Source organism: Megalopta genalis, chromosome 3, assembly GCF_051020955.1.
Source record: "Megalopta genalis isolate 19385.01 chromosome 3, iyMegGena1_principal, whole genome shotgun sequence".
NCBI lineage: Eukaryota > Metazoa > Arthropoda > Insecta > Hymenoptera > Halictidae > Megalopta > Megalopta genalis.
Genome location: NC_135015.1, coordinates 3,071,807 through 3,095,125, shown reverse-complemented (window position 1 = coordinate 3,095,125; position 23,319 = coordinate 3,071,807). Strand labels below are relative to the sequence as shown.

Sequence of the window (23,319 nt, the reverse complement as noted above, 5' to 3'; positions counted from 1 at the left end):
TGTGAATGAATTACGAATAATAATACATTGCAATCTATTCATGCAACTCGAAAAAGAGAAGCATTCTCAGTTTTATCAATCGTGAGAATTAATTATAAACATAGGGTCAATCTAGCCACTTATCTGAAAGAGAAACAACCCTTGACTCAAATATGTAGTTAACTGATTCCACGAACAACTTAGAATTCATTACCGTGAATTGTACAAAATCTTATAAAAATGTTCAGAATGATAATTTTCATGTCACACTTTTTGCATGTGCTAGACGAACTTTTCACGACACAATTCAAGGATTGCCTGTATATACTAATGAACCATAAATTAGGAATCGTGTCTCCAGCCAAACATCCGAGCCAAATTACTCTACCGCCCCCGAAGACTTTAACAAAACGATTCAGTTCTCCTAACATTTGAAAATGCGTGACTGCGCCAAGAACAGTTCTCAAAAATGAAAATTGCGCCCAAACCTTGCTTCGCCATCCCCTAAAACTTTCGATAAAAAAAAAGTTCACTTGCTACGCCACGAGAACTGATCGCAAAACGATCCCAAGACAATTCCCACCATCGGGTGCGCGGGATTTTCATAATGCACACCCGGAAGTCTCACAACCCCACAACGTAACCACTGTCAGCGATCCATCATATCGTCAACAATCTAAATGGCCAACCTGGTGGTTAAATCGATAGGATGATTCTATTCCAGGACTCTCGGCGGTGCAATCTAGCCCGGCTAGGTGATATAGCCTCACGCTTTTCCCGGCGATCCGCAGCAACGATTTCCCGTCAGGTATCGCGTGCCGGGAAAGTCCGGCGTTTCCCATCGGGGTTCATGCACGCCGGTAGTTCATTGGCTTTCTACGTCGATAGCCAGTTTTGAATACTTTATCTGGACACGAGAGAGACCGGGGCATACCTAGCCACTCGCCGGTTCGCCGGCCAGAAGGGCGAGATCGTGGAAACAGCAATTAACCCGGGGAATTAAGGCACGACGATATGCACAACAACCGCGGCACGATTCGCGTCACGGCATTCGGTACCCGGTATCGCAACGAGAAATGCAGTCTACCCTAATTTCTAGGCTCGCGCGATTCTCGACTTTTTCCTGATCCGCATTCTAAGCGAATGGCAGATCTAACAGCAGAGAGATGACAGAATGGCAATAATAAGAAGCATCCTCGAAATTATTGTCACTTTCATTCACCGGCGCAACTCCGACCACAACATTCGCAACCCGCGAATTTCGCATACCGTGAAATGCAGTCAACCCCAATTTTCTAGCTTGCACGATTTTCCATTTTTATCCGATGAAGGTGGAACGATGGAAACGGAGGGACGACACAATGGTAATCGGTAGCGATGGGGTCTCTTACCGGCGTCCGTTCTCCACGCAGCGTATCCTCGGCTCATCCCCCAATTCGTTTTCACTTTCATCCACCGGCTCTAGGTCCCTCCTACCCTCCCGCTCGGCGGACATCCGATCGCGGCGGCCGGCAGCGGACCCGCGTCACCTCGTGTCCGGCATACGGAACCTCCGCGGTCCCATGCCCGGCCGCTGACCAGGCCACTTTACCACCAAAACCGAAACCGTCGGCCACCCACTACTCTCTGGGAACGCGCGAACACAAGTAACCTCCGACCTCTGTGTCCGACTGCGACTACCGAGGACGATAGCGATTGGCAGCGCACGCCGTGTGCGTGCCTTGAAGAGGGTTCACGCGGGAGCCCGGCAGACAGCAGCCAGTGCATCCACCAGCACACAGTGCATTCGGCTGCACACCGCACGAGTGCACGCGGCGGCGAGCATCCACCACGCTTCGGGCCGCTCCGGGCCTTTTTTTCCTCGGGCTGTCGCGCGCGTGCGAACTCTCGCCCGCGAACGCGGAAGGGGCTCGTACGGCCGTTCGTTCCTCCTGCGTTGTGTTTCGATTAATCTCTCTCTCTTTCCCTCTCGAGCTGCCTCTCCCTCTCTCTCCCTCTTTATCTCTGTTTCTCTTTATAGCGGCCGCCCCGATCGTCGGCCGGCCGCCTACACGGCCGGAACTTGTTGAGCGACCTTGCAATGGAAAGTGTTTTCGAGCCGGGTTCAGGGACGACGACGACGCGCGATCAATCGTGGCGAGCCACCGAGACGAGCCACCGGAATCACTTCGGCACCCCCCGAAGGGCGCGCCACGCGAGCCATCGACATCCTGGCTGAAGCAGACGCGCCGGGCTGCTGCGATAGCCCGGCCCGGCCCGGGCGGCGCGACCACAGCGCCTGCGACCGAAGCCACCCCCAGGAACGTACGTACAGAACGCCCTTTAAAGGGAACGAGATCCCATCGAGTCAGGATTATGGGGAAACTTCGTGCAGATACCGGTTTGCAAAATTTATTTGAGATTTAAATATGGATTTCTGCTGGTAATGTTTATGTAGGAGTCGTGGAAATGGATCTGAGATATGGGATGGAAATCTTTTTCGAAAAAATACTTGGAGATTGTTGGACATTGGATGCTAAAGATGATACTATATCGCTAATTTAGGTGACGTTGGGCTCAGATGTGCTTTTACCGAAAATATTTCAAGCCTCGATTCCTGTTGAACGGGTAGAAATAGTCGTTAAATTAGGGGTTGGAATTCTACTTCGAAGAATATGCCACACTGTAGAGCAGATCTGCGATATGGGGTGGAAACATATTTCAGAAAGTATCTTGGAGATTGTTGGAAGTAGAAGGGTGAAAATAAAATCATATCCCTAATTTATTGAATGTGGTGCTAAAACGTACTTATTATGAGAACATTTCACACGTCAACACGAAACAATATTTAAAGTTGGGGGTGGTATTCTACTTCGACGAATATCTTGAAAATTATTATTAGAAGAATGTGGAAATAAAAAAGCTTTTAATAAAACTATTTAACGTGTAGACCTATAGTTACTCATATTTGTAGTGGAGGAATGAAAGCAGTCTTCTACTTCGGGAATTGGAGCCCGAATTCTTAACAAACGTCTTGAAAATTATTAAATATAACAGAATGATCAAATAATAGAAATTTGGAGTAAACTGTGAAAAAAATTTAGTTCTTGCAAAAATATTTCACACATAAATACTAACTGTTAATTTTCATACTGAAGAAGTAAAATCAGCCCCTAAATACATAGGATTGGACACCTACATATATATAGATAATATAATATAATCGAATATAAAATATAGATAAATCGAAAATTTGGCATTCTTAAAGAAGTTGTACAGACTCTTCAGTAACAATCAAAGTTAGGGGATAATATTCTCTAATAATATAAAATGTAACTCATGAGAAAAAAAATCATGATTTAAACTTTACGAATTGTTTACATCCCGCCTATACAAATACCAACAGCTTAAAAATACTGGTGTTTCTAATTTTTAACGAAAATTAAAATTTAGTTAATTAGCACTTCAATGTGTTCCCCAATGTGTTGCTCAAGATATCCGATAACCAACGCAGATCTCGGTTTACCTCTTTGTTTCACGTTAAGGGTTGAAATTCGGGAGACTTTCACTGGTTTCCTTTGCCCTTTGATCTGAAACACTACCCCTAGGCCAAGTCGAATTCATACTAAATAGCCTTGGTTAGTCATTTAAGTAATTTCGAATTAGCCCTGCTGCGTTTACAACTTTTCAAACAAATTTCAATTCACTATTTCTTGGAATTAAAAAGTAACTTCTTTTAAATTCGGCGAATCGGATGAGAATAACTTACTTCAGATTTTTAATTTCATAGTTACTGGAAAAAAATATTTTTACACATCTATTTATGCATAAATGGCTATAAATATCTCCCAAGAATATAAATATTGTGAACCAAACATACCTTTCTCCCTTTTTATGACATCTATGAACAAATCCTTACATAGAAAATATAATGAAACACTGTACCTCCGCGATGCATTTGAATCGAGCTTGCCCGGGGGTGTCTTTCCTCTAGTCACAGGCCATTTGGTGAAGAAAAATGTGTCGGAGTATGCGCCAGCCTCCACTACGTTGAAAACATAGCGTGGGCACCGTACGCTTCCGCGTGGAAAAAATCTGATGCACTTAATGGACCGGAAGAGACTGTGTACTCGATAAATTTCTGCTGTGGTTCTGTCCCGGTTATAGGAGCCACGCCCAGAAATACGGTTCCCAGTCTGTCCGGACATTCCATAGTCCAAAAAGCAGTGCGATCTTCGTACAGTCGTGACCTTCACTTGTTGCAACCGGAAAAGTTTTCCGAAGATGCACAATGGAGCTGTCCAGTCGTGTAGCATTGATTTTATTCGTTCGCGGAACGCATTTATATGATACAATATACATAGGCGACATGAAACTTATACTTATCGCTTATAGAGTTATAGAAACGATACCGATATATCTTCTTGATAATATAATAAAAATAATATAAGCGTTATATATATATATAATTCTCCTAATTCGTGTTTCATCTAGTATTGCAGGTTCGAACCTTGTTCCTTCAGTTTATTATATACACAATGTAAAACGAGGATATTTTCCCGTGCCCCCGTCCCCCTCGATTCACACAAAAACATTGTATCGATGTATCGACAGATCAATACGCTGTGTCGATAGGAATCTTCAGTGATAATTAATTGTCTGTGTGTTGGTTGTTTCAATTACTTTCCTACACACTTCTGCCAAGCCAACCCACCACAAGATATAGATACAATAACATAAATGGCGACCTGCAATCATCACAAAATCGTTAATATTCATCAGAGCCGGTTTCTATTGAGCTAACAAGATTACTTACAACAACAATCGCGCCAATGATTACGTATATTTTAACGTTCTTCCAGAACAACGAGCGTGCCAGGTTCCTGCTGGTTTTTCTGAAGGTAACCGACTGGAAAAATGAATGTTGATAACATCCTCATTGGAGCCCCTTTTACAAAGAATAAAACTAGAATGTTACTTACATTGTCAGTTAAACGATCCGTCTTGTCTACAAGTAGTTCTAGCCGCTCTCCGCGCATGGCGACACTATCAATATTCTGTACCATTATGTCTTTTAATTCATCCAGTTCTCCATGAACTTTTGATATCACGTCGATCTCATGATTGGACTCCCTATAATATTTCTGGACAAAGAAAATTAATGTCAAAGGTTAGATGTATGAATGTGCAAAGGTTAGATATATGAGTGCAAAAGGACAGGAGTTTCTATTTACCATTTCGTTGGCTAAAATTCTGCTGAAGTCTGTGTTCATTGAGTATGCCACTGCAGTTTGTGCTCCATCCCCATAAACAGCCAAAAATCTTCTCTTAACTTCGGTAAGAAACAGAAATGCTCTCGATTTTTGAAAATCCTGGAAAAATGGAGATATTGTGGTTGAATCTTCAGCGAGTATTCCAAAATAATTATGATGGATTCTATGTTTACTTACTCCATCTGTAATGCACAAGTAGATAATATTGTTTTCAGAGATATAATGGAATAGGTAAGGCCCTTGAGTATACGTTAACTTATCATTTTCTGGCGGTATTTTTGCAAGGATTTTCTCTGTGACCTCTTCAAAGTTTCCTTCACAAGCAGCAAACTTTGCCAGTACGACTGGTCCTCGAGCTACTACACTGTATAAAATAGGCATGATGAAAGCTGTAACAGAGGTAAACAATATTTTTAACTTCACGGCTTCATATTTTCAATCAACAGGTTAGGAGTCATGAACCCACAACCATTGAATGATAACATTCAATTGTAATTCGATTTTGTTATCTGTTATTGTGCTGAGTAATATTCAAAACAAGACACTTCCTTTGAAATATTTAAACATTACCGAAGAAGAATAAAAAATTTGTTATTAACTAATAAAACTACTTAGAGACTGTAGCAGCTTCTAAACAAAGGCGATGATTAAAGAGGAACGTGTTGCTTACACTGGTGATTCATAAACGTAGTAGTTTCTAACCTCAAAAGACTGACTCTTTATAGGAATCTTATTAGACATGCTCTAAAATCGTTATTCGATTAAATAAAATAACAAAATGTGATAGATAAATGAAGATTTGAATTATAAAATTAAACGGTAAACAATTGATAGGATTTACCCCCGCAAAATTAGATGACGCAAACGAAGGTGTGATCAACCACTTTTTGACGACGTTGACAATGTTTTTAATAATTAGCGTTGTCTTTCCTTATAAAATATCAACTGTGAAAGCAGTGATCAATAAAAGCACTGTCACTACATAAGTAAAAGACCGTTTTCGAAAATCAAAACACTCCTTGCTACGAACGATGATTGTTATGTATATCAGTATATATAACTTCGTGTAACTGTCACTGACTACTGAGGCTGAGTCTAAGCTGACAGTTGATCACTCACACTCCCTGCCACGGTGATCATTCCCAACACAGGCATGCGCAGTAACCAACAGCGCACTATTTGAAAATTCGTCTTTGAAATCCTACATATTTGAAAATAGTAAAGCAACTGCTTAATTATTCTTTTTCTAAATAATACGACGATATAAATTTAAGTCTTTCCTACATTTTGTTAATATTTTTGTCTAATAAGATGGTTATATTTATTCTTGGCAGGCATACTTTTAATGACTAATTTGTTTACGTAATGACTAATCACGATCTACGTCCTTGTTTTCGTATTCTACAAACGCAAAAACTTCCTACACCTTTTTCGAAACACAATTATTCATCTACAGTTCTGAGCAAGTTACTCTCATTTTTCTCGTTCAAACAATGAAAAACTAGATTCACAAACTTGACGGAAAACACGTATGAAGTATATAATTATCATGCAACATAATTACGTCATTGTCAACTAGATTGCCAATCGCTACATCTTCATTGTTACATCGTCGTTCCCCTTATAGTTCATTGACACGCATGGTATATTACTTAAGAAGTCAATAAACTTTCGAGACACCCCCCGATTTAGGTGCAATTGTCAAACAAATACAAGAAACCGATTCAATTAGGGTTAATCAGACTTGAGTTGGAACAATCTTTTAAAACGGATTTTTTAAGATACTTCTTGTAGATATATAATAAATAAGTTAACTTAAATAATAACTTAACACTATATCTACTGACAGTTTTTTAATAGTTTATTAAAATCGAATACCGACAGTTACGAATTTCTTAACAAATTGTTCAGAAACTACAATAATCTCATCCATAATACATCAACTTATTTAGATTAATATAATGTGTAACCAGTTGTTTTTAAATTATTATTTCAAAGAAAATTATCGAGTTCCTTTTAGACACAGTTCGGTCGCTGGAAAGCCTATTTTAACACTATATGAAATTAACTGTATGTATTTTATTGAGTTAAATTAAAATCACGAGGTAAAATTCTATGAAATCAATTATTTTTTCAACATCCTTAAGTTTTGCGGATCTTAACAATATTAGAAAGTCATAACAGATTAGCGTAAATACTAATTTTCAAATCTGAGTAAATAATGCCGTTATCCACATATGGATGAGACCGTAGAGTAAGATCCCATTATCCAAATTCGAATGTGTTCGAGCAAATTCTTTCTTATGAATGAGACCTGCGGTACTTTACAGCTCTGCCATAAAACGACCATAAATTTACGGTATACATACTATACCACGGGGATCCTTTGAATGGCGCGCTGTGCTATAGTTCGAATAGGGTGCGCACGTCGAAGAGAGGCCAGTCCATAGCAGTTTTCAGGTTTTGGGGCACCGTTGCCGTGTTTTCCCTTCAATGTTACTGAACTCCATCCGTGATGTCATGGATGAGCAGATCAGCAGAGTAGGGGTAGAGGGCAGCAGGGTTGCCAGGGATGCTCTCACGTTCGTGATTGGTTACGTCGCATCGGTCGACTACGCTGCCCTCTACCCCCACTCTGATGAATTGCTCATCCATGACATCACGGATGGAGTCACGTGACATTTGAAGGTATGCACGGCAACGATGTTTGGGATTTGGGAGTTGTGTGCAGTTCGATGGCTCCCCACACGTGCTCACACGTGGTCGCGCTGCCGTGAGTGCACCGACAGTTCTTACTACACGAAGGGAGGGAGCAGGTAGCAGAACGTAAGCGCGTATGTATAGATAACGGTGCCTTCCTCGCGAGCAACAGAAGCGGTTGCGTGATCCAGCCGAAGCCTGGATCACCTAGATCAGTCTCTGCTCGTCGTCGACCGGCAACTGCACGCCTTTCCGATTCTCTTCGCGTCCGACTCGTCTGCGGCCTTGGCCATGGGTGAGTATCATAATCGCCTCATGAATCGATAACCGGCTGCATTCTAGCTCCGGAGCCGCTGCGAAACCATTTAACTTTACTGTTTAATTGATCCATGTATTCGGTAAGTGTGTCAAATGATCTGGACTACCAACCGCGCCTCATTTTTTAAATCGCGTGTTCAGCCGATGCAAATCATTAATTGCGATTCTGCTTCTTCCATCCTACTTTGCGGACCGGTGTAGCCACATGTGACGCACACGCGGGTTAACTATTGTGAACTCGTCTTTCACGGAATTCTTGTGACAACCAGATTCTGGTCTTGTGTGAATCTTCCTGTAAGATTAACATTTTCTTCATTTATTTAGTAGAGATTCATTTCTTCCCTTCATAATTTTAGTGAGTCAAATTCTTCTGACCTACTCAGTGTCTCGTTTACCAACTAGTGTGTTCAGTCCACTTATTCAGTTTCGGCGCTTAAAGTCTGCAATTTACTAGAGTCCTTTTAAAACATTGCATGTCCGTGACGATTGCAGGATATAATGCTATTAATTAACAAATAGAAAAATCATGTTTATAACATCGGTTGTAGAAAATAGCTTCGTCAGCGAAAACGTAAGATTCCGTTTTGCTATCAATTTTAAAAAATGATGTTTTTTGTCAGCAAAATGAAAGATCTCGTTTGTGCCATCAAAATGAGATTGTTTGTTACCAAGTAAAAGGATTTTACTTGTAGTATCGATTGTAGAAAATTGGTGTTCGTTCCTGACAGATAGAAGGATTGTATTTATGGTATCGATTGTAGAATGTGCGTGTTACTGAATGAAAAGATCTCGTTTGTGGCATCGATGGTGGAAAATGGCGTTGTTCGTCAGCAGATGGGAGGTAGCATTGAATCGTTAATAAACGGAGGGATTTTTTTCCATGTGGAAGTTGACACAATCGTTACGGCGAGTTTAATTGACGCGAGGAGCTGGCTGGAGCTGGCGTCCCAGCATCCTCGTTAGAATGATTTGCGCTGTTGTTCGCGGCCCGGGGAGCGACGCCCGTGGTATTGATTCCACGGGGAAGGTCTGTTCTGTCACATCGAGCCCTTCCCCCCCCCCCCCGAACGATTCCCCTTTCCGCGACACGCACCGAGGAAAAACGCGAATCGATACCGGCGAAGAGAACAATGCACCCTTGGTTGCGTATTAGAATTCTGTAAGCTGACTTCTATAGCCCTATTCGAATTTTAGAAAGTATATACATACGAAACTAGGAAGAACTTTCTTTAGAAAACAGAATTGTAGTAGCCACGTGTCCTTGGACTTGAATAGGTGTTGTAGCATCTTTGGTTTGGATGTAACATTGGCAGATCATATGCCTGTGTTGATTACAGAAGGCGAACAGGATATCAGTAAATCTGTGGTCAACTTATATATCAGTAAATACTTGGTTTTATTTACACGTACCAACATAAGAAACTTTACACGACTATAACATTTGAGTAAAATTTGATATTTTAATAAATATACGTCTTGTTAAATTAAATATACGTTTTATAATGAAGCTTATAACACATTGTTTATATTGCGATATTGTTTTATTCAGTGCATGCGATAAATAGAAGAAATAATACAAATAAATGAAAATACAAAGATGAAATAAAAATGAAAAGATTACAAAAAGTAAAATAACCAAGAATATACACCTGCTTCTTAACTTTTGTTGATAAGTACATTTGCGGATGTTGAGGATACGAGACAGAGGCTGTAGTGTCGGGAAATATGTACCTAGATTTCTATAATTACTTATTGTATATTATTGATTGGAGAATTGTTTTCTGTGGAAAAAAAGGTAAATTAGAAAACTTTTGCAAATACTTTTAGCTTTGAATTCATTTGACCAATCTTTCCGTACATTATTCATTTATGTTTATTTATAAGTATATGTAATGCTTCTGATTTGTTTAGTTTCTTCGTGTAAAATATGTTCTCTGGTAGATGAAATTCAAGTGCGATATTTAAAAGTATAAGACATGTTTTTGTATGGAAAATACATTTTCCAATCAGCAGTTCTTAATAAATAACGGTAAATGAACTTAAAAGTACACCAATTAAACAAAAGTAAGAGTGGATAACTGTGTGTACTAAACAAGTTTCAAATATGGTATTCATAAGTATTGGATATACTTTTAATGGGCCAGGGTGGTTACATGCAAAAGCATGTACAATCATCCTCTGGTAGGTTGCACCACAGTTTTGGACTCATCCTGTATAAGAAACATTTTCAAATTTTCGATTACTAGTAAATAGATTTAGAAAATTTTAAAACAGTAAGAACATCAATAGGAGGTTAATCCTTAACCAGGCGCGTCGCTTTTACCGCGCATGTTCTGTCGTGTGGTTATAGACCATCAGTATTTACGTAAACACACGACGCCCTCGACAGTGGAATCTGTTTAACAGTTATTAGGAAGTGTGCGCTAAAAAAGATCCATAGAAAAACTGTGACACAGCAAATATGTATGGTCTACAATGGTAGACCGCGCGCCTGGTCCAAGGTTAGAAGAACAATCACAATCAAATACTTTTGCATATAAAATGTGTGTAGTTTATAGTAAGCAATATTTGTATGCGTCTGGAAAACATCTTACAGTTATCAATTCTTATCAGAATGTTTTAGGAGAGTTTAAAAGTGCACGACTATCAGGAGGAATAAAAATGATCATGAGTGATCACGTGTTCAGTCACGTTTCAGTTGCTGGCGGGCTGTAAGTGCGATGATGTTAAAAAGCAGACTTCGATTGTAAAGAAACATTAACATCTCATATATTAGAAATTACTCCTCAACTTTACTAATTTTTCAATATCTATAATAATTTCTTAAATTCCTAGATTTTATAGATATTTCCATCATTTGTGAGACTATCCATTTAGAATAGAATTTAATAGACTTCCTGCAGGAGAAGTGTTAATTACATATTGTCTAGAAGTCCGGCTCTATAGCGAGAAAATTTGAGGCACGATCGACGGAAATGCAGCGTCCTGTGCGCATTTTCGAAAGCGCACGCACTTATCTAGCCTACTTTCCCACGGCGGTGTCGTCGATAGGGGACATTTTAGCACGAACAAATTGTGCAAGTTGTCCTAACGTGTCTCGGTATTCCGTTACGCTATTCACGTTGCGATTTCTAGCGAGACGAAAGGATGTCGCTACCAGTTCCAATTATTGGTAATAACGTTATTTCAGCTTGATCCGGTTCGGTTATATAAAACCGACCATCTGCTGTCGATCGTTCAATTACCGGCGACTAATCTACATCATTCGAACAATTTTCCTGTCGTAAAAACGACCCATCGAATTCGAACATTCTAATCCAACACTACTTTCTAGTAGTAACAAATACAATATTCTTCACTACCGCGTCTTGTATTTTTAGATATTTCTATCTCACCGTGTAATGACGATGACCCATATGACACTCATCATATCAAGAAGCGAAATATACATGGATTACGATCAGATATCTTACAGTGAGCGTAGAAAGTATTCGTACAGCTCCTAAAACCTAATAACTTTATTATAATTATATAATATATATTTATTATAATTAATTTGGGCAAAACGGTCTAAATATTTGGGGGGATGTTAGAGTGATTAGTTTACTAAACAAGGGCTAAAACATTATTTTCAAAAATTTCAATTTATTGTCATGATAAAAGAATTAAAAAATTATGTTTCTTCAACTTTTTTACCTGAGCCTATAACGAAAATTTAAAAAATGTATTTTGTAGATCTCGGTAACTTATATGCATGATGAAAATTTCATCAAAATCGGTCGACGCATAGTCAAGCTACAGCCACTGAAAGATGTAAAAATTACTTGCTTTTGGTTGAAATTCATGAAAAACTGCGTTTTTCGCGATCTTTAATTACTTACAACTCACGACAAGGTTAACCGATTTCGATGAAATTTTCAGCATGCATATAGATTACCGAGAATTATAAAATGCATTTTTTAAATTTTCGTTATAGGCTCAGTTAAATAGTTAGAAAAACGTCATTTTTTAAATTCTTTTATTGTGCCAACAAGTTACAATTTTTGAAAATAATTTTTTAGTCATTGTCTAGTAAACTAATCCTATCATCCCAAAAAAACTTTAGACCGCGTGGTCCAATTATAAAAAGCTTATTCTGTTTCAGAAAATGTACGAATATTTTCTATACCCACTGTATATCTTGTGTTACGCTCATTGAATCACACAAACGAAGTCATTAAACATGTAACAATTAAATCTTGTTCATGATAAAACCGCGAAAAAAAATCAAATATTGACAATTTTTCAGCCAAAAATTAGCGATACTAATTTATATAACAACAACAATAATAATAATATTTATATATAATAATAAAAATTACTAAAAATCTGGATAAATATGTAATTTTTATCTTTATGAAGCAACATGAAATAGCTGCTGGTGCTTCGTGGGCCAAATGATAAAGAAATGCTCCTTAACGGTTTAGAAACTGTATCTAACGACGATGACGATCATCTAGAACGATGATTGACTATTATCAGATTTCCTGAGTCAGAAACGTTAGCGTCTATTCATCCCGATTCGTGAAACGCAGACGTAAAAACCGTTCACGCTCTGGTCGGCGAAGGTTTAGGTAGTGACGAAAGCCTGATGTGCAACGTTCAGGAACAAGGATTCCAGCCGGGGGTCTCTTTTTGTCTTTGTTCCTCGACCAGCCGCTTCACCGGCGATTTGCATTGCAGATTGGTCGGTCTCGTGTTTGCGCGCGTTCGTCTGTTAACGTCTCTCGCTGCCTATGCGAGCTGTTGTACGATGAAAGAAAGAAATTAAACAAGCATCTCTCATTTCCACTGTTTCGTTTTCACCGCAATATTAGCCCTCTTGGAATTATCCGAAACGATTAGCAAGTGTCGTGGAATAAAGTGACACTATTGGCACAATTCTGTATTTTTCAACAGTTGGAAGACATTTTTCATACTTTTTCATCTAAGTTCTTTATATCAATCTTTGTTCTACCTATTTACAAACATGTTCGGTCTTTTCATTTAGTCTAATAGTTCAACTGCAATTTGTTTTGCATTTATAGCGGTTTTGACCTTGTAGGCATTTGCGTTGAAAATATGAATAGAAAAATTGAGTAATCGTCTTGAGTTTATCGTCTCTTTATCTTTATTCTACTAGCTCATCAATTTTTATATTTGTATTGTACTGGCTGTTGGAAAATTGAGTATTAAGTGGGGCGTTTGTAATCATGGATCGAAATAGGCCCAAGTGATATCTTAGGAGAATAAATCTACCGCAACGTCATTTACTGGGATTAATGATCTAGTCGATCAGTTACGACTTTTTGTCGGCTATTATAATATGGAACAGGAGTGATCGCGTGATAGATGTATGTACATATTATATTAGTGTCGCTGTAGCATTTGATCTTTAACCACCATACTCAACCTTTTCTGCATATCGATTTGTTATTTCGTTTAGTCTGCAAATAAAATTTGTAATTTACCTTCTTATTTGATTGATCTTGTATCATTCTGATACTAAAAAGTTAGGAAGAATGATGTTTCATAATATTGGCTGCAATGTTCAGAGAATACGTGACAACGTGTTGCGTCGTGTAGAAGTATTTCCACAGATCAGTGAGTCAAGGCAAAGATAACAAGACCATAATTAGAGTGATATGATACAATTTAAACTACAAAAAACGTGGAAATATATAGATACATCCATTCATTGCTCACAAAAACTTCTTTAGAATATCTCCACGATTGTAAAATAGGATATCTGAAATACAATAATTTTGATAAGTTGGGATGCTGTAATCTTAAATCAACAGAAACATGAGAATCAGAGCAGTAATCCTCGCTTCACGGTGACCTGTCAAGATAAGGGAAGGACACATGTAAACTCGTCGCACTTAAGAGAACTATTTCAAGCCTCAAGTAGTCCAATGATTCAGCATAACTTGTGTAATCAGAAATTGTATCAGTACTGTTTTGAAACAGACACTTAATACTGTGATTTTGATACCGGTGTTACACTAATAAGATTATATCGAAACCGATATAATAACGAAATCGTTACAGTATCGAAATATATGAATATCTTTGAAAGATCGATCTTTTATGGTCATCCCTATTGTGAATACCGAAATCAACATACAGTAGTTCACGAAAGTATTCGAACACCTTTTAAAACGCAATAGCTTTTTTCAAACTGTACTAAATGACTTGAATTTTTTTTAGATGATAGAGAGATGAGAGAGATAATCCATGAGACAATAACTGAAATGCATTTTCTTAATTTTGCTCTTATACTTGGAATGACAAATATAGTAAAAAAATCTCGTTCTTTAACTTTTTTTATCTGAGCTTATAACAAACATTTGGAAACTACCTTTCCAAGATCTCGGGAACTCATGTGCATGCTGAAAATTTTATCGAAGTCGGTTAATCCAGAGTCAAGCTACAGGCGTTGAAAAGATTTAAAAAACTGCAGATTTCTTATAGCTTTTGGTCAAAAGTATCAAAAATCGGGATAAAATTGCGTTTTTAGCGATCTTTAATTATTTGTAACTCATAACAACGTGAAGCAATTTCGATACAATTTTCAGGATGCATATAAGTTACCGAGATATACGAAAGGCATTTTTTGAATTTTTATTACAGGCTCAGATAAAAAGTTAAAAAACGAGAGTTTTCTTTACCTTTTTTGTCATTTCAAATAAGAGCAAGATTAAGAAAAAGCATTTCAGTTATTGTCTCGTGGATTAGTTCCACTATCATCTAGAAAACAAAATTGAGTCACTTCATTAAGTTTTAAAGAAATTATTGCTCTTTAAAAGGTGTTCGAATACTTTCGTGAGCTACTGTACGACAAAACTCGAAATAAATGTAGGTGTTATTTCGGTTATCTTTTTAGTGACATAACAAATGTTAATAAGGTGATAGATTTTAAGTAATACGAATCTTAACTACAAACCTATTGATATAATAACATATTCTCGTAGGAAAATATATATATTTTAGTATAATAAAGTATATTGCATAATTTCAGTCGCAAGAAAAAATAGAATATTTCGTTAGTTCTTGTCGAAGCCTAACGACCGTAGAAGTACCGATCGCTCACACATCTTGCATGTATGTATTACATATAAGGTATGCCAACTATTCTAAATTATAACGGTTTTCAAGGTACTGTCGAAAAATACCGGTGCAATACCGATAAATTAAAGGTTTTGCCTTGAGATTATGTTGCTCGTTTTGGGTTACATTACTGCTATACCTTCCGAGCGGTTGAACGGTTCTATTACGACGGATTCTAAATTCAGATACGGCCGTTATCAATGCGAGCGCGTTTTATCTCGGCGCACGGTCGTAATTCTAACTGAATGGTTTCGCGGCGGATCGTTTCACATGGTCGCTTGACCGTTGAGAATTAATCGGTGAACGTTTCACGAGCAGACAGAATGCGGCTGACGTATATGTCGGCCGTTGCTGTTGGTGCCGGGACGGTGGTCGTCTTCATTTGGTGGTGGTGGAAGACCAAGAGCCAAAAGGATAGGCCACCTACGCAATGGAGGAAAGTCGGCGAACTCAGCGATCTGATCGCGTTTCCGATTAAATCGCTAGGACCTGTGCGATTGAACACTATGGAGTGCACGAAACTGGGTCTGAAGTCTGGTTGGATGAGGGATAGAACCTTGATGGTCATCGACCTGAATGGACACTTCGTCACTGCCAGGCAGTGGCCGAGAATGGTCCTGGTAAGGCGCTTCCTGTTATCCTAATGATCTTTCTTAGATTGTCGTTACAATCAACTGTAATTGAGTCAGAGAAACTGATTTTTTGCAAAATGAAAGTTTCTCGCATTTAGTAATTTAATAAGTCCTTAACAACTTTAACTTTTAACGTAAGTGCATAATTTCTGCAGTCTATTCGTTGCTGATAGCTGGACCGTGGATCTTCGTACAAAATAATTCGTTTATTAATTTCTAAAAATACGAATTGACTAAAAACTGATTTCTTCTTTTAAGAATTATATAAGCTAAAAATACATCGATGTCCCTGAATTCTTTCAGGCTGTCTCCTATTCTAAGAGATTCTCGCAGTCTTTAACATAAATACATAAAATTCATAGTTTATTTATTGGTAGTAGATAGACTGCAAGTCTCCGAACATTCATTACGTTCTCAAATTTGTGACATACAGGCAAACGTTTTCATAAATAATGCGGATGTTACAGTTGCAATTGAAAATAGTAGACAGATTAAAATAATTAGAAAGTGTCAATGTACTATTCTTGATCTATTAAAATTATTAGAGACAAAAAGAACTTGTTATTTAGTTTGTATTTCTTGCAACTTATGTAGACAATTCTCATTTTTTGCGTAAAAATCCGCACACTAATTATGATTAATAACATTTCTATAGTATTTTTCAAATCAAAAATTTGGTAGTAATTGAAACAATTTTCCCTTTTAATTTCGAACTGTAGAAAGTAATTTATGGGAATTTGTATAGGGATCTAAGTTCTGTTATTTATTGTATTATATCATTTACGAAAAGAACACACTGACTTATACGATTGTTTTTCCCAAGTTTTAACTTCGAATCTGATGCAATCCATATTTGTACGTAATAATTTTTTGCCCGGTGTACGAAGGTTAATGAGAGGAAGTTAGCCTATCTAATGTTTGGTAAATTGAGATTTGATGTGTCTGGATGTACTAATGAAATTCTATTTTAATACGCCGTGTCGGACGCATAATGTGCGATGAGGTTTAACGGATGCACATAAGAGACGTTGATTAAGAGCTAATTGTGTTACAAAGTGGTAAAGTAATTGATACGAGTCATTTTCTATGGAAACCAGGGATCATTTAAGAATCCTTTCGCGCGAGATTCTTCGAAGCACGGTTACCAGGGATTGATAAACTCTAATAGCTAAACTCTAATCTTATTGATAGCCTGATAAAATCTTTTACATCATACGATCTCTTTATTCGAAGGGACTAATGGTTTTACAATGTAAAAAAAATATTTTACAATGAACATTAATACAACGTCAGAAGATGATTATTGCCTTCAAGTTAATGAACAATTAATTAAAAGATTCCCTTTTTAGACGAAAATCACGTTAAAAGACACAAATAATTACCGTGATAGCGGCCGAGCAAATCAGAAAGGGACTGATCCAAGATAATCGTGTTTGATTGTGTTCATGGATTGTTGAGTTCCAGCAGTAGCAATCCCGAAAGCCATATTTTGATCATACAGGGTTCCTTCATGGGGCCAAAGTAGTTCCATTCAGGAAACGGCGGACTTTTATAATCGGAATTAACGAACCGTTCCATCGTCGTGAAAACTCGCAGAATTAACTACCGGAATAGAACGGTAATCATTAATTCCGCAGCGTCTTCTTGCCTCGAGACGAGCATTCGTTTTTCATCCCGATTCATCGAACGAAATTTTTACGATCATTAAAAATCGTTTGATCCCAAACGATGCTTTCATGCGAGTGAAATTTCAACACAATGCATCATTCATGATTGATTATAAACTTACCTCACCGGAAGTTTGGATACTTGGAAATTTAAAAAATATGAAACTCCGTGTACAAGTAGAGTAAGTCATTCATAATACATACCTATTCTCCGTTCGTGCCATAATTCACTTTTAAGGGGCGTCTTCACCCCCTAAAGACAATGGAAAAATATCTGTTTCGTCGAATATCTCGAGAACGGTGCGAGATATTGAGAAAAAGTTTAAACAAAAGTTGGATGTTATTTCTATGTCTACAAGAATGTGTAAAAATTAAAAAAAAATCAATACTTTTTGAGTTATCTCCTCCACCACCCCTTAAAATTCATTTTTTATAAATCTAGGTTAATATGCTTTCGGTATCACATTTTTATTATAAGAATGGTTTCGCAACGGATAACTTACATTATTAATTATATAAATTTCATACTGCAATATGAAATTCGATAAATTAATTGATGACGTGTACAGTTCGTAATGATAGCATAAACAGACATGTTTTATTGATAACACACGATATATTAGAATTTGCGTGATTATTGAAAATAACTTATAATACATATACGAGGGGTTGAGGGTAGTAAGGGCGCACTTAATCTTTTTGCCATTTCAACATTTTGTTCCATACTATTATAATAATTTTGTTTGTTGTATTGTTTCTGTTTAGCAGAATTTTTCAAGTATTTTTGAATATACGTCGGATATTTCTTGAATTCGCCTCTATAGGAAATGTTTAAAACAAACATGTATTTGCTGATTGTGTCAAACCTTTGACACATTATAAGTAGAACAGTACTGAGACTAATCATAAAAATGTTCAAAACAGACATACTCGCCGCACTACGAACATCTTACAAAAGCGAAGGTTCCGCAAACACATTCTGATTTTTAAAATAACAAAAGTCCACAGGATTTTCAAAGACCCCAAGATACATTTCTAATCATCCGCTTTTAAACCAAGCATATTTAACCCTTTTAGTGTCGAACAACGATATATCGTCGTTTGGTACACTAGCGGAAAGTGCCAACGACGATATATCGTTGCGCACGCGTTGACGTCTTATTATACGCATCACAAGAGATCTGTATCTCAAAATAACTTTATAAAACGTTAAAATACTTCAAATTCGATGCAACACAATTGAAAGAAAAATGTTTATTAGATTTTTTTGTTATATCTTATGCTGATCAGTGCCGAGGCTCTATACATATATGTCGGAGCGATAAGGTAGAAACGGAACACGGAATATCCCTCGATACGGAATACATAGTTTCTTGGGACCGTAATCGCAATCTTTACGATGTTTATAATAGTTATCAGACAGCTCAAGTGACACGCCGTGTATCGAACGGCGAGACTAAGATTTTTCTTTCAGTTTTTATTGACCCTTATAAAGAGCAGTCAGTGTTCGAAAACCATCAACGTTTTGATAAAAATACAGTTTGTATTTTTGTTTATTAAAAATTACTGAAAATGAAGTACTTATATTTTATACCACGTGACCTACATAAAATTGATAAAACGCTGATTAGTGAAAATATAGTTTGTAAAAGAGAACCTTGTTTCTATGCTTTTTATTATTGTCTATATTGCTGTTATTCATATAATTTTCAATAAGTATTGAAATACAATCGCCATTACATTATATATATATACTCTCCCACTCTTCCCCTATACACTGCTTAGTTTGGTTTTTATGGACTTTTTCCTAAACCATAGTAAATTCGTCAAATTCGTCCGGTGATCTTCCCATAGACGCCTGTTTTTCGTTCGGCACTAAAAGGGGACCTAGTCGAGGACAGCAGGTTGTCAGTAAGCGACTGTAATTAGATGATTACATAGCGTGCATGCAAAATATGTATCTCTTGTAAATTATTTCAAAATATTCAAACACACTCTAATATACCGCATTTTATGAGAAAATTAGTCCAATAAGATATTACACATATACATATGTAGTCCTCATGTGACAAGATATAACCTTTGTGTTTACATCCCCCTCTTACTAGTTGCCGTACTGCCGCAACTATCGATCGCTAACGACCGCTTTTGATCTTTGACACCGTTTTACAATAATTTTTCATTCTCTTCAGGGTCGAAACACATTTGCCAGGCTCGGTCATGCTTCAACGTCAAGATATTCTCTCATCTATCAGCGGCGCTTGTGTCGTACCATGAACGCTCTAATGTAAAGCAAATGAAAGAATATCTTGACGTTGAAGCACGTCGCATGTGTGCCGTCCGACTAATATTGTTGGTCTGCTACGTTGAAGCACGACGTGAGTATAGCCTATGTGTTTCGATCCTTAAGGGTTGAAATCACCCCTTAAAAGTGAATTATGATGCGAACGGTAAATAGGTTATGGATGATTAAAAATTAAATTTTATGGATAATTTACTCTACTTGTACACGGAGTTTCATATTTTTTTGAATTTCCGGGTTCCCAACTTCTTTGTTAGTATACATCCTGGCATGGAATTAATGGTAAAACAAGATGATAGATAAATAATTAGTTGTAAATTACTTTTTTGGAAAGGAAAACCTGTGTTAAGAGATAAATTTATCGGTAGAAAGATCAAAGGAATTTACGAATACCGACGCATTATTTACAACTTATTAATGCTATGAAAGAGAAAAATAAATTTTTATTTGATTCCAATGGCTTGCAATTTATAGACACATTTTTTTTATTTTACATGGGGATTTGCAATCTAACAATTACTGAACTGTTTCTTATAACTAGACTGCAGATTTTTATACAACATGAAAATTTCTTCTTTTATTAATTTTAATAGATTACAAAAAATACATATAATGGTATCGTTAAACTTTTCGCAAAGTTTTGACTATTTTATGTTTGACATATCCACTTTTATCATAAATGCAGAAAGATTCGAAGTCTACTCATAACTCATAAATATTTTAATATTCCATTTCTAAAGCGATTTGCAAATAGTATCTTACTTCCATTTTATTTTTTCGTGTAAAATTTCAATGATTTGTCATTTCTAAAGGTGTCACCAAGCGTGTCTGGGTCAGTCTTGACGCTCTCAGCACCTGGGATGATGTCGATGTCCATCGACTTGTCGCGGATTCAAGGCAAGAGCTTCCGGGTGGCCGTTTGGGGACAACCTGTCGCAGCTTGCGACTGCGGCGAAGAAGCAGCCAGGTGGCTATCGAGATTCCTTCTTCTGGAAGACACAGGTTTCAGACTGGTTTACTATCCCTTGTCTGAGCCGAAACGGAGTCTTCGGGAAAAGTCCAAGAAGTTTGGCTTTACTTCTGACGATCCTGTGAGTTTTCTATTGTGTTTAACACCTTAGCTAGCAAGAGCAGCAAGAACTGTAGATAGTAGAAGCTCAATAATTTTATTTAAAATATCTCAAGTCTCAAGTCTCAAAAGATTGAGACACTAGGCCTACTAGATTATTTTACTTTTGTCGATGCACATGTCTTCTCGTAGCTTAAAGATGCACAGATGCTATAAGTTTATAATGATCCGCTGCCTATTCGTAATTAACACGTTAAACGCTGATTATCAACTCCAAAAATTCCTACAATATCAAAATCATTTAGTTAATTCAACAAAAATTAGAAAGTTAAAATTTACTATAGGAAGTATTAGTTTAATTCTGTTGCATTCTAAAAATCTTAATAATTTTCAATTTTTTCAATATATTACAATAAAAATGAATTTCAAAACCTAGTATAACCAACACCCATATATAACCAACACAACTTTCAATATTTTAACAGTTAGGGAATTTAATTATGTTTTCTTTTCGATCAGGGAGCTTATCCAGACGAATCGAGCTACTGTCTTATGAACGAGGCATCAGTGGCAGACTTGAACACCCGATTGGAAGAAGCGGTGAATCCAGACCAGTTTCGTCCTAATTTCGTCGTGAAAGGAGCGTTACCTTACGAAGAGGATGGCTGGCGCTGGATAAAGATAGGCAACGTGGTCTTCAAGAACCTGATGCCATGCACCAGGTGTATACTGACCACCGTCAGTCCAGAAACCGGGACGAAGTGTCCTAACGTGGAGCCACTGAAAACCCTAAAATCGTATGTCATCAAACTTAACAAGCTTTGCAAATTGTCCTTAATTTTCTTCATCTTTCTTTTGCCTTTCCCTTCATGATCCTTTTTGTACTTTTGCGACAGTCATTATTTTCAAAGCAGAACATTATACATACCCCAGCTCTACTTTTATATTAACACATATAGTATATATATATTGACACAATTAGTACTTCAATAGCACTGAAATTCAATACATCTATCACTTGTATTCCCAAACATTAGTAGATCTACAATTAGAATCATTCTTACCTAATGTTTGAAATATTTTTTCATGACCTCCGTAAGTTAATCGTCGACATTAAATATAACATAGATTATGATATCCTAAAAAGATTTATAAATAAGGATCTAAATCTGAAGCTGGCCACGAAATCGTCAGAAGCATATATAACAGACGAGCCTAATTTAGACTAACATCTAGGTTGAACCATTATACATCACCAGGAAAAAAGATACCTGCACGCATTTACCAGTATGCATTGAGCATGGTTTAATATAAAATACTCACTGGTGGTACTAATTCACTATAACCTGTAAGTTAAGTTTTACCTAGTTGCTGATTCAACCTAATTACCAGTCCAACCTAAGTTGATCCAAATTCACCAATTATCTCAATCATCCAATTTTCGAGATCCCACTCTGTCAGTAATATATCGCACAAATCCCCAGACGTCTGCACAACTTTGAGAACTAGTGGAACAATGAGACTGACGTAGTACTATTTACCTTCCAGTTACAGGCAGGCAGTGGACCCCGAACTTCGTCGTCTCTTCGGCGAGAGTCCAATAATGGGATTTCACTTAGGCATAAGAGGTCGACCCGGCAGCGTGCGATTAGGCGATTCAGTGTACGTCGGTGTTCCTGAGGAACAGCCACCGTTGATCTCGCCACCCTAGCTACACCGATGGGCTTCCTGCGAAGACGAACATATCGTCTTCAAGGAAGTCCGAGGATTGTCGAGCAAAGACTCTTCATCCGCGAACACCGCCACCAAGGACAATACGTAACGAAAAGCCTAATCGAAGTAATGTGTCTCAATTTCGTTGGCCTAACGGTAAATATGATGACCCTTACACGAATTGAATACAGTCGTTAAAGTGATTAGAGTTAAGCAGCCAAACCGCGTTGGAACGATTCGTTGTTCCAATCAGAGAGCAATTGATAGAATTAAGTTGTCTAAACTATAGTTGTCCACGGCGACTTGAAACCTGACAGACGCTTGATAATCGTATGAATCCCATCGACAATACTACCAATCGCGTTTGGGTTTCGAAGAAATGTTGATCCGAAGAGTAATTTACCGCGGGAATCATTGCTCGAGCGTATTTTTGCTAAATAGCGGTCATAGATCTTAAAATCGACGTTGTTGATGCAGAAACCTTTGTCGACTATTTATATTTGTATCGATTAATAAACAATTAAGAGAGGAAGATCTCCTTGCGAAAGTCTAATCGATA

The 23,319-nt window shown here is 37.5% G+C and overlaps 3 protein-coding genes across 7 annotated transcripts in view; 1 reads left to right on the top strand and 2 right to left on the bottom strand.

The window, feature by feature from the left end:
- Window positions 1-2,211, bottom strand: part of LOC117227007 (proton channel OtopLc) — a 45,023-nt gene extending 42,812 nt beyond the window's left edge. For 2 of the 4 annotated variants that reach the window (XM_033481870.2, XM_033481852.2), the window contains exon 1: window positions 1,371-2,207. The gene's annotated coding sequence lies outside the window, so the exon portion shown is untranslated. Of the gene's footprint in view, window positions 1-1,370 lie in introns of all 4 variants that reach the window. The other 2 variants (XM_033481902.2, XM_033481880.2) reach the window with 2 other exon arrangements.
- Window positions 2,212-4,263: 2,052 nt separating this feature from the next.
- Vamp7 (vesicle-associated membrane protein 7) lies at window positions 4,264-7,753 on the bottom strand. Of its 2 annotated transcripts, none has more exons than XM_033481997.2 (6): window positions 7,601-7,753; window positions 5,409-5,620; window positions 5,193-5,330; window positions 4,941-5,102; window positions 4,775-4,867; window positions 4,264-4,706 (listed from the first exon to the last, which is right to left on the bottom strand). In XM_033481997.2, exons 2-6 carry the CDS (start codon window positions 5,610-5,612, stop codon window positions 4,638-4,640), a joined length of 666 nt encoding a protein of 221 aa, XP_033337888.1. In that variant the 5' UTR covers window positions 5,613-5,620; window positions 7,601-7,753; the 3' UTR covers window positions 4,264-4,637. The 2 variants fall into 2 exon arrangements, with proteins under 2 accessions (XP_033337888.1, XP_033337880.1); XM_033481989.2 differs by lacking the exon at window positions 7,601-7,753 and adding an exon at window positions 6,073-6,331.
- Window positions 7,754-7,994: 241 nt separating this feature from the next.
- On the top strand, window positions 7,995-23,292 carry LOC117227025 (Mitochondrial amidoxime reducing component). Its single transcript, XM_033481912.2, has 5 exons — window positions 7,995-8,226; window positions 15,696-15,997; window positions 20,791-21,069; window positions 21,567-21,844; window positions 22,596-23,292. The coding sequence occupies exons 1-5, from the start codon at window positions 8,223-8,225 to the stop codon at window positions 22,756-22,758; spliced, it is 1,026 nt and encodes a 341-aa protein (XP_033337803.2). The 5' UTR covers window positions 7,995-8,222; the 3' UTR covers window positions 22,759-23,292.
- Window positions 23,293-23,319: the final 27 nt, after the last annotated feature.

Coding starts and splice junctions, on each gene's coding strand:
- Vamp7 (XM_033481997.2), bottom strand. CDS start 5,612: ATGCCTATTTTATACAGTGTAGTAGCTCGAGGACCAGTCGTACTGGCA. Junction 4,868..4,940: donor CGGATCGTTTAACTGACAAT/GTAAGTAACATT, acceptor TCATTTTTCCAG/TCGGTTACCTTCAGAAAAAC. Junction 4,707..4,774: donor TCATTGGCGCGATTGTTGTT/GTAAGTAATCTT, acceptor TGATGATTGCAG/GTCGCCATTTATGTTATTGT.
- LOC117227025 (XM_033481912.2), top strand. Junction 15,998..20,790: donor AGTGGCCGAGAATGGTCCTG/GTAAGGCGCTTC, acceptor TCATTTCTAAAG/GTGTCACCAAGCGTGTCTGG. Junction 21,070..21,566: donor GCTTTACTTCTGACGATCCT/GTGAGTTTTCTA, acceptor CTTTTCGATCAG/GGAGCTTATCCAGACGAATC.